General features: G+C 42.6%; 1 protein-coding gene across 1 annotated transcript in view; it reads left to right on the top strand.

The window, feature by feature from the left end:
• Window positions 1-1,310: 1,310 nt before the first annotated feature.
• The window catches only part of LOC145349307 (E3 ubiquitin-protein ligase TRIM62-like), a 36,673-nt gene continuing 23,082 nt past the window's right edge, over window positions 1,311-14,901 (top strand). Inside the window, exons 1-2 of the mRNA XM_080197808.1 lie at window positions 1,311-1,874; window positions 13,021-13,116. Of these exons, the coding sequence (XP_080053934.1) occupies window positions 1,311-1,874; window positions 13,021-13,116 (660 nt within the window). The remainder of the gene's footprint in view (window positions 1,875-13,020; window positions 13,117-14,901) is intronic.

Genomic DNA, 14,901 nt, shown 5'->3' with positions numbered 1-14,901 from the left:
CCCTCTCAACAAAGTCAACAGTGACCCTCACCCCTGGCCCCGCGCTGCACTTCTTTGCATCCCCAGCATTCTCCCTGGTGCCACTTGAGTATTGGACTGCCTGAGAATTAATGGCCATCCGTCACTCACCTCTGACATCTCTCTCATAGGTGCCAGATTTATGCTTATGTAGAGTTATTGCAATTGGCACTGATGTGATGTCATGCTGGCGCCAGCTGAATATTTAATGAGGGGTGGGTATGCGCTGTGAGTGCTCGCTAATGATATGCTGATACATTCAAATTAGGTTTCCACCCTTACCTGACGTGTTCCACAATGCTCCGCCAATGAGTTTAGTCCAAGGTTAGAAACCCGATCTCCCCAGTGAGATTCACGTCTTCTCAAACTCTCTGCAGTTTGAGCCCGCGTTGCAATTCCCGCGCACGGAGAGAGTGAGCCCAAGATCCCGCCCTTTGCCCCTAAAACAGCTAACTACATTTCATTCCTTTTGCCAGCTTACTTTCCTACTTCCTCTGGATACATGGCTGCTGCTAATCTGCACTCAGCAAAGCAACAGCGGCCAAAAAATGATTCATTGGCTGTAAACAGCAGCAACAAGCAGTGCCACTGGATAGTTCACAGAAGGAATTTTTCCTTTCCTTAGATTCATTCAGATTCATTGCAGCACCATTTAATCACCTTGCTGAGATTACCTTATTCATTAATCTTTGCTTAAGCAGGAGTTTGTACTTGACTGTTTGCACTTTTGGAGAAGATCAAGTTGATTACCTCATCATTCCAGTGATATGCTTTGTGCATCAAAACACATTGCAACATATACAGTACAAGATCCTTGAATGAAAAGAAATCCATTTTACAAGTAGGGTGATTTGAAACATTCAGCTATCTTTGAACAGTTTACCAATGCCTATATCCCTTCACCTCTATCACATTTAACTCCCTCCCTTTATGTTTCATAAATTGCATAACCAGTGAGCAGGGATCTTATTTCATGTCATACTCATTTAATTAAAACAAATATTAAGTATTTATAAAGTTCAATATTCCAACTGCTGACAGTACCTAAATGGAAAAAGACATCTGTGGACTACACCATTCTCTTTGAAAAAAATAGCAAAATTCTCTCAGATGTTTTGCACAATAGATGGTTATTAAAACTAAGAAGGTGATTGTTGCAATTATTAAGGAAAATCAGTTGGAAAATTATTGTTTCTTTACATGCTCAAATAAACTAATACAGGTAAAGAACAATGGAAGATCCCATGAGTGTATAAATAGTTGATCACCCTCCATTTTGTTACATGGTCACAATGGCTGGTTACATTAAACCTGTGGACAGCTACAAGGATGAAGTTACTTGTTCTATTTGCCTGCAGATATTCTCGTACCCGATAACTCTCACCTGTGACCACAGCTTCTGCCTAAGATGCATTCAAGATCATCTGAAGCACAAGTCACCAGAGGAGCATTATATCTGTCCAGAATGCCACATTGAGTTTGCTGAAAAGCCACGGTTGCTTAAGAATGCCAAACTGGCTGAAAAGGTTGAGAAACTGTCAATGTGCCAGGAAAGAAAAACTATCTGTGACTACTGCTTTGAGGAAGATGTACCTGCTGCAATGAGCTGTGTCCAGTGCGAGACATTCTTTTGCGTAACCCATCTTCGCCCGCACAGTGAGAAACCACTACTCAAAGACCATGTTTTGATCGACCCCATAGAAGCAAAAACTTTGCGGAAGTGTGAAGAGCACAAGGAAACTCTCAAGCTCTATTGCAAACAAGATAATTCAATCATTTGCAGTCTGTGCAGTATTATAGGGAAGCATAAGAATCATTCAATCTTGACCATAGAAGAAGCAAAAAGTGAAATCCAGGTAAGGGTGAATTGAGATCATTTGATATTGCAATGACAGAATTGAACATCTGCACTAACTGATTCTGCCCAATGGGACAATTTCTATCCAGATGTCTCGTTATTTCTTTCTTGATGATAATTCAAGCACTTCCCCCTCCCTACAGATACTAAGCTAACCTGCATATAGTTATCTGCCTTTTGTCTACCTCCTTTTTAAAATAGTGGCTTCACATTTCCTTTTTTCCAATCTGCCGGAAGCACACCAGAGGCCAGAATTTTGGTAAATTACTTTGAGTGCATTTGCTATTTCCCCTTTTAATATCCTGGGATGCAATCCATCAGGGCCAAGAGACTTGTCTACCTTTAGCTCCATTAATTTGTTGAACACTACCTCTTCAGTGATGATGACCATTTCTAGATCCTCACATGCCATAGCCTTCTTATCATTAATTTTTGGCATGTTTTTTGTGTCTTCCACTATGAAGACCGACACAAAATACCTGTTCAATGCATCATTCATTTCCTCATTTCCCATTATTATTAAATCCCCCTTCCTATTCTTTGAAGGATCAATGTTTACCTTAGCCACTCTTTTTAATTTCATATATTTGTAGAAACTTTTGTCATCTGTTTTTATATTCTGAGCTAATTTACTCTAATAATCTATCTTACTTCTCTTTATAGCTTTTTTCATGGCTTTCTGTTGACCTTTAAAGATTTCCCAATCCTCTAGTTTCCCACTAATCTTTGCCACTTTGTTTGCATTTTCTTTCAATTTGATACCTTCCTTTATTTCTTTAGATATCCATGGCTGATTATACCTATTCTACATTCCTTCCATATCACTGGTATATACTTTTGCTGAGCACTGTAAAAAATCACTTTGAAAGTCCTTCACTGTTCCTCAGTTGTCCCTCCATAAAGTTTTTGCTCCCTGTCTGCCTTAACCAATTCCTCCTTCATCTCGTTGTAGTTTCCTTTGTTTAAGCACAAGACACTGGTATTGGATTTTACCTTCTCATGCTCCATCTGTACTTGAAATTCAACCATATTGTGATCCCTCCTTCTGAGAGGATCCCTAACTGTGAGATCATTAATTATTTCTGTCTCATTATACAGTGCCAGATCTAGGATAGCTTTCTCCCTTATAGGTTCCATTACATACTGTCCGAGGAAACTATTGCGGGTACATTCTATGAACTTCTCCTCAAGGCTGCCTTGACTGAACTTGTTTGACCAATCGATATGTAGATTAAAATAACCTATGATAATTGCTGTACCATTTTTTACATGCATCAGTTATTTCTTTGTTTATTTTTTGACCCACCATGATGTTATTATTTGATGCCCTACAGACTATGTCTATCAGTGACTTTTTCTCCTTACTATTTTTAATTTCCACCCAAAATGGATTCAACCCTTTTCTCCATAGAAACTATATCATATCTCACTACTGCCCTGATGTCATCCTTAAATATCAGTGCTACACTGCCTCCTTTACCTTCTTGTCTGTCCTTCCAAATAATCTGATACCCCTGGATATTTAACTCCCAGTTGTGACCACCGTACAACTGTGTCTCTGTAATGGCCACCAAATCATATTCATTCATGACATAGCGCTGGAGCTTAACTGTTCCCACAGAGGTGGGTTTTGAAACTGGGACCAGGAGGTAAAATGGGAATTAGGATGCTGGGTTGGCTGGACGATGCATTTTCACCTCTGGGAAATCTCTGGGGAGCAGGGCATTGGTGAACACACTACCCTCCCAGCAGTGGTAGGTAAGCTATAATTAGCAAATTGGGAAGCTAATGATGGGGATAGGTGAGGCTGGGATCTTCTCGGCTTTGTCCTGCTTAGTGATAAGCTCACACTTGTGGGGATAGCCTCTGGCAGCAGCTGTACGAAAGCTCCATGCCCCAATGGCAGGGCTGTAGGCAGGAACTGCTATACCTATGGTCGACAAATTTACCTGCAGACAGGCTTCCTTCCTACTCTCAGAGGCCTACTGACTTTGGCCATAGCCAGGTCTTCTATTTCATACACGCTTCTGAAGTATGCCTTTTCAACACGTGTCAAAGGATGAGAAGCGATCTCAGACAACTGTTTACAATTTGACTTGAACTCAGACTTACCATAAATCACTGTATATAAGACAACATCATTTTTCAGACACATGTTTTTGCATGTACTCCTATTATTTGCCAGTCTCAATTTTTCACCTCACAAATGCATGTTTTACTCTTTAATTGGGCACAAGGGATTGAACAGATTGTACAGGCTGTGTTGTGAAATGCACAGGTGATTAAGACACACACATTGTTTGCATTGGATACTGATGATCTTACAAAATGGCGACCACCCACACCCACGTCAGTGGTTCACTTTTATACACAGTGTATATGTCGACCCCTGATTTAGGGGGATTTTTCAAGGCTTCAAACTTCAATGTCAACATTTATGGTAAATTTGGTTTCAGTGTGAGGGAGGCCAGCCTCTTATACCTGACAATGATAATCCTAAAATCATAAAGTCAAAAAGTTATAGCTAGCTTTAGTGAAATAATTTTAGTTTACAGGATGGAGGCATCACTTTTATTTATTGCCCACCCTGAATTCCCATTCATTGGCTTGCTCGGCCATTTTCGGAATGCAGTTCAGAGTCACCCACATTGCTATAGCGAGCTACAAAAGGGCCAGACCAGGAAAGGATTGCAGATTTTTGTCACCAAACAGTATTAGTGAACCAATTGAGCTGTTAAACATTCTGATAGGGACATGGTCACCATTACTGAGGTTAGTTTTTCATTCCAGAACTATTTATTTTTTATTCATACGTGGGACATGGACGTCACTGGCTAGCCAACATTTATTGCCCATTCCTTGTTGCCCTTGGAGGGCAATTGAGAGTCAACTACATTGCTGTGGCTCTGGAGTCACATGGAGGCCAGACCAGGTAAGGGTGGCAGATTTCCTTCCCTAAAGGACATTAGTGAACCTGATAGATTTTTCCAACAATTGACAATAGTGTCATGGTCACCAATAGATTCTTAATTCCAGACTTTTTGTTATTGAATTCAAATTCCACCATCTGCCGTGGCAGGTCCCCTGAGTGTTACCTGAGTTTCTGGATTAATCATCACCGAAAATACCACTAGGCCATTGCAGAAATTGAACTCATGGGTGGAATTTTAATTGCCAAAGGAAAATGGCTTTGGTTGTGGTGGAGGTTGAAACCCCCCAAGTGTAAGGTCAGGTTTGGAACTTGACACGATGCCACCCAGATATAATTTAACCAGGGTGGGTTTGCAGGCAATGAGGGACTCCTGTGTATCAGTCAGAAACGTAATTAAAATATTCAAAGAGGCACTTACTTTACGATTCAAAGAGTATTCTGGCCTGAACAACTAAAAAATAGATTTTCTGAATGATGACATACTGAAAGCTAGAGGTAAATCCATTGCAGTATTTTTGGAAGTCACCACACAATCCTATTAACTGTGTGGCATTGGCGCTTCTGTCCTTCCAAGGGTAAAGTTCCCATCTTCAAGGGCTGCTGGTTGTTCAGTCCCAGCAGCACCACCAGGGTGGTCGCCAAATGGAACTGCAGCTGTCCAGGATCAGTAACCATGGATGAGGCCCCTGAACCTATGTAAGGGCGTTAGGTTTGCTGGGATCAGCCAAGCAGCCCATGGAAAGGGGATATGATTTTGCTGAGAGCAGGGTTGCTGTTTCAATGGAGCTGCTACCTTGGGAGTATTCTCGAAGGGCCACAGCATACCTGGTCAAGAGGGCCACCACTGAGCTCGCAAGGAGGCCACTATTGTTTATTGGTAGAATGTCAGTGATGGTGGGGAGAGGCCTTCCTGCACTGATCCACCCACTTCCACTTCCAGTTTTGACACAAGAAATTGTATAAGTGCTTGACAATATTTACCAGGTTAGGGGCAAATTTTCTATAATGGTTTAATAAGCCCAGAAACAATCAAAGTTGATGTACGTTTGAAAAGCAGGTGTCTCAGTTATGGTTGTTTCTTTTGAAGGAAATTTGTGCAGTCCCTTTGCATAATTGATGTGCCCCAAGTATTCAATAGAAGATTTGAAGAATTCACATTTCTCCTTCCGTAGTCTCTAGAATGTAGCATCTAAATTGCGAAGATGCGCTTCTTCATTCTTTTCAGTAACTGAGATATCATCTGAGCAGCACTGGACTCTTTCTGGTCCACTTAGAATTTGATCCATGGCATGTGGGAACAAATGCAGATATGATGCCACATGGAAGTCTTTTATATCTGAATAGCCCTTTGTGTGCCACAATTGTCAAATATTGTTGCGAATCTGGATCCATATTTATTTTGATTTAAGATTGACTAAGGGCAACTTTACTGGAATGCTGGTCTCCAGCTAACCCAGCAAATAAATTACCAATTAAAGGCTGGGGGTACACAGTACTGGTTTTAAAGCGACTTTAAAATCACCATTGATGCATACTGAACCATCTTTCTTCATCATGGGCACTAGCAGTGTGTCCCAATACTTACATTAATGGTTTTGAGGACCCCTGTCTTGACCAGCCTCTCTAATTCTGCCTCGGCCTTAGGCTTGATTGCATATGGCACTGACCTAGTCTTTAAGCATCTTGCTTGACTTTCGATCTTAATCATTAACTTGACTGAGGTCTCTTTCATGCTTCCTAGCTCTCCTTTAAAGACAATGGCATTTTCCTTTAAAATCTTTGGTCGACCTACCTGAGAGGTTACAGGAATAGAGCCGAGAAGGGATTGTTGTCAGTGCAGAGTTGATGGGCCAAATGGCCTCTTAATGCACTGTAGGGACTTTATGGTTCTATTCTATGATTTTATGACCTGCTTTAGAATCTGACATGAGATTCACCTAGGCTCAGTTTAATTTGATCTTTTCCAGCCAGGTTCTCCCCATTAATGCTGGATAGTTTCCTTTAACAACGTGCAGGGGCAAGTCTGTGATCTGTCCATTTAGCTGCACATTTTCATTGATATGGCCCCTCAGTGGAACGATATGCCCAATATCAGTTTTTAGTTTTATCTTTGAGGGTTTTAAGGCAATATGTCGTAATTCCTCTTGGTAAACTGTTCCAGTACCAAAGAAACTACTGCTCCAGTGTCTTCCTTCATTTTCATCTGTGGTCGATTTAGTAAAGGAGTGACCCAAGAATGATTTACCAAGCCCATGATGGTTAGTACATTCAATGACAGTTCATCATCTATCTGTGACGCTGGTTCTTTTTCAAGCTCTTTAATATCCCATGGATCTTCTCCCTCTATTCAGTTTTCCATTTGATACACCAGGTTCTTTCCTTTTATAATTATTGTTTGGAATTTGTTGTTTCTTCCTCCAACATGCCTCATCAATGTACTCCTTTTTACCACAATTGTTGCATCTTTACTCCAATAAGCTGCTGCTGTGTGCCCAATTTTTGCACATAAGTTGTAATTTTGAACCTGTGTCTGTGTTCAGGTTTCAGCTGATAACTTATGTACCATATTGCTTGAGCTTAATCGCTGGGCTTCCTGAGCTGCCAATTCCATAGAGATCACAACTCCCAAAGTCTTTTTAGGTTTATGTTACTTTTGGTTTACACCCTTTTCTGGATAGCTTCGCTTCTTAACCCATACACTAATCCGTCTCTAATAATGTTGTTCAAGACATCTCCAAATTTACAGCATTCACCTAACTCTTGGCTTGGGTCACTGTGTGGAGTTTGCACATTCTCCCTGTGTCTGTGTGGGTTTCCTCCGGATGCTGCAGTTTCCTGCCACAGTCCAAAGATGTGTGGGTTAGTTGGATTGCTGTTATATGCTGTGTCTGAGGCCAGAACTCTCCATTCACCTGACGAAGGGAGAAACCCCGAACGCTTGTGAATTTACTATCAAATAAATCGGTTGGACTTAAACCTGGTGTTGTCAGACTTCTTACTTAGTTGGATTGGCCATGGTAAATCACCCCTTAGCATCAGGGGGGCCTAGCTAGGGTAAATGCATGGGGTTATGGGGATTGGGCCTGGGTGGGATTGTGGTCGGTGCAGACTCGATGGACCAAATGGCCTCCTTTTGCACTGTAGGATTCTATGATTCTATGAACACCTTTAAATCATAGAATCATCTCATTGAACCCTACAGTGCCTATCGAGTATGCATCGACCATAATCCCACCCAGGCCCTACCCTCATATCCCTAATATTGTTACCCGCTAATCCCTCTAACCTAAGCATCTTAGAACACTAAGGGGCAATTTTAGCACGGCCAATCAACCTAACCTACACATGTTTGGACAGTAGCTATGAACTGCGTGATTGATTCACCTTCTGTCAGTTACATTTATGGAACCTGACCCTCTCAGTGATGGCCAAAAGCTGAGGTGAGAAGTGGCCCTGCATTATTGTTCTCAATCTTATCATAGGTTTTCAAGCCTGATTTTTCAGGCTCACCAAACTTCGCAGGAGATTGAGGGGGTGATTCTCCCAGCCTGCTGCGCTGCTTTTGTAGTGCAATGGGCCGGGAGACTCAAGGTTGTTTCGCAGGCTCCCCACTGGGTGTCACGGCCTCTGTGATCACCTGGGCACCAGATTTCTGGCGCAGAGCATCATAATATCATTTGAATCCCATTAATGGATCTGAGACTGAAGGCTCTGGACCTGCTAGCGTCTCCTCCCACCTGGCGCCTGGCGTCGCGAGTAGGTCACTTCAGCAAGGTTTGCTGTAGCTCTTCACTTGCTGGTGGACTGAGCCTGCGGGAGTGAAAGGGGGAGGGGGGGGTCAATCGAGTTGGGTAAAGGGGGTGCCTCCCGGGCATTGTCATCTTGGCAGTGTCAGCCCCGGTCCTCTGGCACTGCCAGAGGGGCAAAGTGCCAATGCCCAGGGGGCACCTCGGCACTGCCTACCAGGCATCAGCTTAATCGGGGTGGGGCCTAATGGGGTGGGGCCTCTGGGGGCAGATTGGTGGGGCCGGGGGGGGAGAGTCCCGCTGCCACTCTGCACTCGGGCTGATGAACAGAGAGAGGGAGGGAGGCCAGCGATTGGGGCTGGGAGTTGGGGGGGTGGGGTCAGCTTGCTGGGGGAGGTCGGGGCTGCAGCAGGGGTTGTGAGACTGGTGCTGCGGAAGGTGGGGGGGTTGGTGCGGTGTTGAGGCTATGGACATGTTTGGGAGGTCGGCAATCAGACCGTGGTGGGGTTGCTCTGCTAGCCAGTGATTGAGCTGACCAGCGATCGGGAGGCTGGCAGTGCAGGATACTGCGAATGTACCGATCTCGGCGCGGTCTGATCGGTGCATGTGTACTGGCCCGCTCTGCGCTATGATGTCGCCGGATTCTCCAGCAGGAATAGACTCCGGCCAAAGAATTTCATGCTAGGACACTCTGTGATGCACAGAATGGGAGATTCAGTTTGAAACTCCCGCAGAAAAAAACAATGTGATTTACTCCAGTTTTTATGCAAATTTGACACTTGAAATTTTTTTGGGAGTATCGCCGCACCCCCCCCCACCCCAAATGTTTTCTACCCCATGGAGCTCAGGAAAGATGGGACTACTATGTCCCGCCACAATTTAGTTTGTTTGGATAATGAACCCCACTGCTCAGCGTTCTCATCATACGGTCCCACAGCGTCAAAAACTCTCACCATATTTGAATGGCGGGGCAGGCTCGAAGGGCTTGATGGCCTACTCCTGCTCCTATTTCTTATGTTCTTATGTTTACGATGGGAAGGGATTGTGTAAGTACAGTGTGTCACAAAGTTTTTAGCACTTCCTCACTTTGTTTTCTTTCAAACAAAGTAACCCTGAGCTCAGCCTGTTTTCTTCCAAGTTTTGCAAAACCCTCAGGTCTAAGTTATTGTTGAAGGGTCCTTTTTGTACTCATAATGCTCCCCGTGATCTTTCTGGCAGAGCACATGGCAAACTTTTTTTCAATGTTGTTTTCTCCAAAATCTTTGTTTGAAGTTTGGTTCCATTGATAGCTGTCACCCAATTTGGCACCCCCCCCATCGCCACACACCCCCCCCCCCTCCCATTGCAGTTTTGGTGTAGTGATGTTTTTATCTGCTTAATCCTTTTTGGATGTCTGCAGCACAGACCGAGGATATTTTTCCGTATTTTTTTGCCAGTCTGCCAGTGTGGTTCCAACTTCCTCATCATCAGTTTTCTTTGTGTTAAGTTTAAGGGATAGCCTTGCAACCACAAAGGTACAAGCAGACAAGATTTTATTGGAAAGGTGTTTACTCTGTGTAGGCCGTTAGAATACACTGCCAATTTTCCTGCTCAAATGGCTGATGATGTCATCAACATGTCACGTGACCAGGCTCTTAAAGTGATCTTGTTCCAGCTAGGAACAAACATGAGTACACAACACTCAGCAAGTCTACTTAGAATGTTGGTTAATAGAACCAGTTAATAACCAATAAAGTGTCTAAATATGAAGATTTGATCATGGATTCATATATTTCTAAACATTCTAGCATAAAATTACAGCAGCTGGAGCACATAAAATATTTATCAGAATTAGATGTTCCACTGAACCTCCTTAACGTTCTTTCAGATTTGCATATCCATCAATCAGAATAGCAACTACATGATTGGCACAAATCACTGTGACTGGTCCAGTCACTGAAGCTATCAATTAAACTCAATTGTTGTAGTTTCATTTCAAAACAACCTCTGAATATTTGTCCACATTAGTTCCCTGTGTGACTTTTGCAAAGGATCTTTGGAGTAGTTTTGACTTTGGGTGATATTGGAAACTGCATGAAATCAATTTCACTTCCCATTGTACATCTCTTCTGATTATCAAAGTTTTAAAGGTTTATTTATTATTGTCACAAGTAGACTTACACTAACACTGCAACGAAGTTACTGTGAAAAATTCCCTTGTCGCCACACTCCGGTGCCTGTTTGGATGCACTGAGGGAGAATTTAGCATGGCCACTGCGCCTAACCAGCAGAGCTTTCGGACTGTGGGAAGAAATCAGAACACTCAGAGGAAACCCATGCGGACATGGGGAAACAGTGACCCAAGCCGGGAATTGGACCCGGGTCCCTGGCGCTGTGAGGCAGCAGTGCTAACCACTGTGCCACTATGCTGCCCATGATTTCTGGAAGTACCAATTTTAACTTGGGGCGAGCAGAGAGTGTGGAGCTGGTGGGCCAGGTGTCAAGCTTGGTTCAGTTCTCTGGTGTAAGTCCCAGGCTATTTAACACTTTGGCCTCATTCAATGAACATCCATTAACATCTTGCAGTTTCCATTGATAAGATATTAATTGGACCAGCCATATAAATTATGTGGTTACAAGAGCAGGTCAGAAATTGGGAATTCTGCCATGGGTACAACTCCTTCAGAGTCCCCAAATCCTGTCTGCCATCTACAAGTCAGGAGTGTGATGGAATACTCTCCAGTTTCTTGGATGAGTGCAGTGCCAGGAACACTCAAGAAGCTCAACACCATCCCAGAAAAAAGTAGCCCACTTGATCAACAACTCATCTGTCACCTTAAATATTCACTCTCTCCACAGAGGCAGCAGTGTTAACTATATACAAGAAGCACTGCAGCAACTTGTCAAGCCTCTTTCGACAGTACCCTCTAAATCCATGACCTCTATCACCTAGAAAGACAAAGGCAGCAGACACATGAGAGCACCACCATCTGCAGGTTCCTTACCAAGCCATACCCCGTCCTGACTTGGGATTATTGCTGATCCTTTACTTTTGATTGGTCAAAATTCTGGAACTCTTTTCCTAACAGCACTGCAGGTGTGCCTACACCAGATGGGCTGCAGCAGTTTAAGAAGGTGACTCACCACCACCTTTTCAAGAGCAATTTGGGATGGACAAAAAACGCTGGCGTTGCCACCAACGTACACATCTCATGACAGATTTTAAAAGATCTGATTCTTGGTGAACTCACTGTCAAAGATGCCAACCTGGTGGGTGGGATTTGGGTATTCAGGACAAGAGACCATGGCCAAGGCAGCTATTGATAGCTGAATAATACAATTTTTTGAGACAATAGTGAATAGCCTGCTTAGTTTCCATCAGGTGGAAAACTGAACTTTAGTGGCAAATGGATCTTCTGACTGATTTTTCTAACTTTGGTGATTGTGGTTCTATTTGATTGTTTTATACAATTTCAAAACCTGTCAATTATTAATGGTAGATCTAATCAGCTTTGGATTTATTCTGATTCCATGCTATGACTACAGCCTTGATCAAAGTATAAAATTCAAATTGATTAAGAACAGGTCTGAAAAAAAGTAAATAAATCTCTGCATGCTTCCTCAATACTTTGCAATACAGTTGTGTTAGTTGTATGAACTCAACCACATTGGAGATGAACAATTTACTTCTTATACTACTTTGGGAAAACACCTAATTAAAATATTACCACAGAAAATCCATTGGCTTCTTCCTCACTGTCCTGTATGCATTACACTGGGCTTTGATCTTTTCGAATTGCAGCTGCGTAAAGTTGTTTCAGATGCTAAAACAATCTCGTTTAAAATCCACCAAAAAGATTTTTGCCATTTAATCTATGATTCCAGATTATTCAGAAGTGTTGGTGTTTATTTCTCCTTCTCCTTTATGTTCCTTGAGGCATGTATTATTTCTACCCAGTGGGGTACATGGCAAAACCTGCTTGAGAACTCTGCTGACACCAGTTTGAGGGCCAGTTACTAGGCAGCAAGCAAGATGGCCGAGAAAGTTGCTGTTTGATTTTCTTTATTGTGTACACAAGAGATTTATTTAGGCCATGACATCAATTGATTATAACTCTCCCTGAAATGCTTTCCCTCCTCCACTCTCATTTTTGAAGACACTACAGAAAGATCAAGACTTGGACAAAAATGCAAAACAAGCACTGTAAAGCTTCCAGCATAGCTGCTAACATCACAGCTCTCCTGAGCATAATAAGAACTTAGATAACTTACTACAGGATACGGTTGCTATAGCAGCTAAAAGAACATTTACCAGGCTTGACTGAGTGCTCTTTTGAAAATCTCTTCTATGACTGTGCACTTCATGAAGGCGTTATCATGAAGCAATTTGCCCTTATGATGAGACACACTATAATACTTCTCAGGACTTGTATAAATAACAGGTTACTGGTGAGTGCAGTAATTAATTCCTTTTTCTTTCTTATCAGCTGTCTTTCACAGCAAAAATGAAGGAGCTTAATGTGAAGCGGACAAAAACAGAAGAAGCTGTCAAACACCTTCGAGAATTGAATTCCCAAGTGTTAGTAAGTGTTATCTTAAAAGCTAATTACATTTTTAGAGGAAATAATCTTCTTGTCTAAGAAGTAAAGATATAACATCGAGATGATACAGAAATGTACGTTTTGGATAAGATGTAGGTAAAGTTGTGTATATGAATGATACATGTTAGGGGTTAATTTGGGTGAAAATGGAACTTCAGTGGTTATAACTGTTTTTGAATGAAGAAGACAATGGGAGCAGAAGAAGACCATGCAGCCCATTAATCCTGCTGCACCATTCAATAAAATCAAGGCTCATCTTCGGCTCAATCCACTTTCCCTCCTGTTCCTTATATTCCTTGATCATAAGAACTAGGAGCAAGACGAGGCAATTCAACCCCTTGAACCTGTTCCCTGATTCCCTGAGAGACCAGAAATGTCTACCCAGCTTTAAATATATTCAATGACTGCATACCTCAACCCTTGGACATAAAGAATTCCAAAGATTCACAATCCCACGCGTGAAGAAATTTCTCCTCATCTCAGTCCTAAATGAATCACCCCCCCCGCCCCACCTTATTCTGAAACTGTGTTCCCTTGCTCTAGATTCCCAAGCCAGGGAAAATAATAGTCTGTAACTTCTTCAGAGTGGCAATCACTGGCAAATCACCTTTGCTGGGATGTCAAAGCCACTGTCTTATTGGATCTTCCTCACTCAGGCTGGGCAAGATAAGAGTCAGTGCAGGAGATATGCAGAAGGGAGGAGGGTGAGGGGAGGGGGCAGTGGGAAGGGGGTGTCCAATGTTTGATCTGGCTGAGTGGGGGGTGGGGTGGGGGTGATGTGGGAAATCCACTATTGTGGAGGAGGGGGGGATCCTAGGTTTGGGGTTCACCCATGCTGGGCTGGGTCTGGGTGTTTAAAATAGGTAGTTTAGAGTTAGAAATTCTTTTTCCCTTCTAACCCTTTGAGAGCAACTATGAGGATAGAACTGGCAGAACCATCTGAAATTAGCAATTTAAATCGCTTTGCCATTGGTTGCCTGTCAGCGCAATTGTCCCGGGGAGGTTAGCCCTTCTGGATAATTGCTGAGTAAAGTCTTACTAGAGAGACTCCCCAGTGCATCATTCGGGTACTCTACAAATACGATGCTGGGGAACCAAGAAGTTGTGGACTAATGTCTCACTATCTACCCTGTCAAGCCCCTTCATAATCTTGACTGTTTCAATGAGATCACCTCTCACTCTCCTAAACTCCAGAGAACATAGACCCAATTTACAATTAAAAAACAGGTCGGAATTCTCCATGTTGTATGTCCTGCCATGTCTGCTGACGAGAATGGAGAATTTGGCATTCAGCTAAATCTCCATTTGCAGAATCAGGACCGGAAAATCCCAGTCATGGATGAGGTCGGTGAACCCCAGACATAGGTTTTCATCATAGGCTAACCCTTTCATCCCAGACACCACTTTTGGTGAATCTTCATTGTATTGTCTGCAAAGCAAGTAAGTTCTTCCTTAAATATGGAGACAAAATTGCACACGGTATTTCAGGTATAATCTCACCAGAGTCCCATCTATATCTAGCAAGACTTCCTTATTATTGTACTCTAATCGCTTTGCAATAAAGGCTAATGTGCCATTTGCTTTTTTAATTGCGTACTATACCAATATGCTGACTGTTGGTGTTCCTTGTGCAAGTTATCTTTCTTACTGTCAACGTTAACAAATTTCAGAATTTTTTAAGAAATATTCCACGTTTCTGTTCTTACAATAATATTTTACTGCCCCACACTATACTTCATTGGCCACTTTGCTACCCATTCACCTGCA

The sequence above is a fragment of the Carcharhinus amblyrhynchos genome, chromosome 10 (genome assembly GCF_965287045.1).
Source record: "Carcharhinus amblyrhynchos chromosome 10, sCarAmb.v2.hapA, whole genome shotgun sequence".
Lineage (NCBI taxonomy): Eukaryota > Metazoa > Chordata > Chondrichthyes > Carcharhiniformes > Carcharhinidae > Carcharhinus > Carcharhinus amblyrhynchos.
This window is presented reverse-complemented; position numbering and strand designations above follow the sequence as displayed.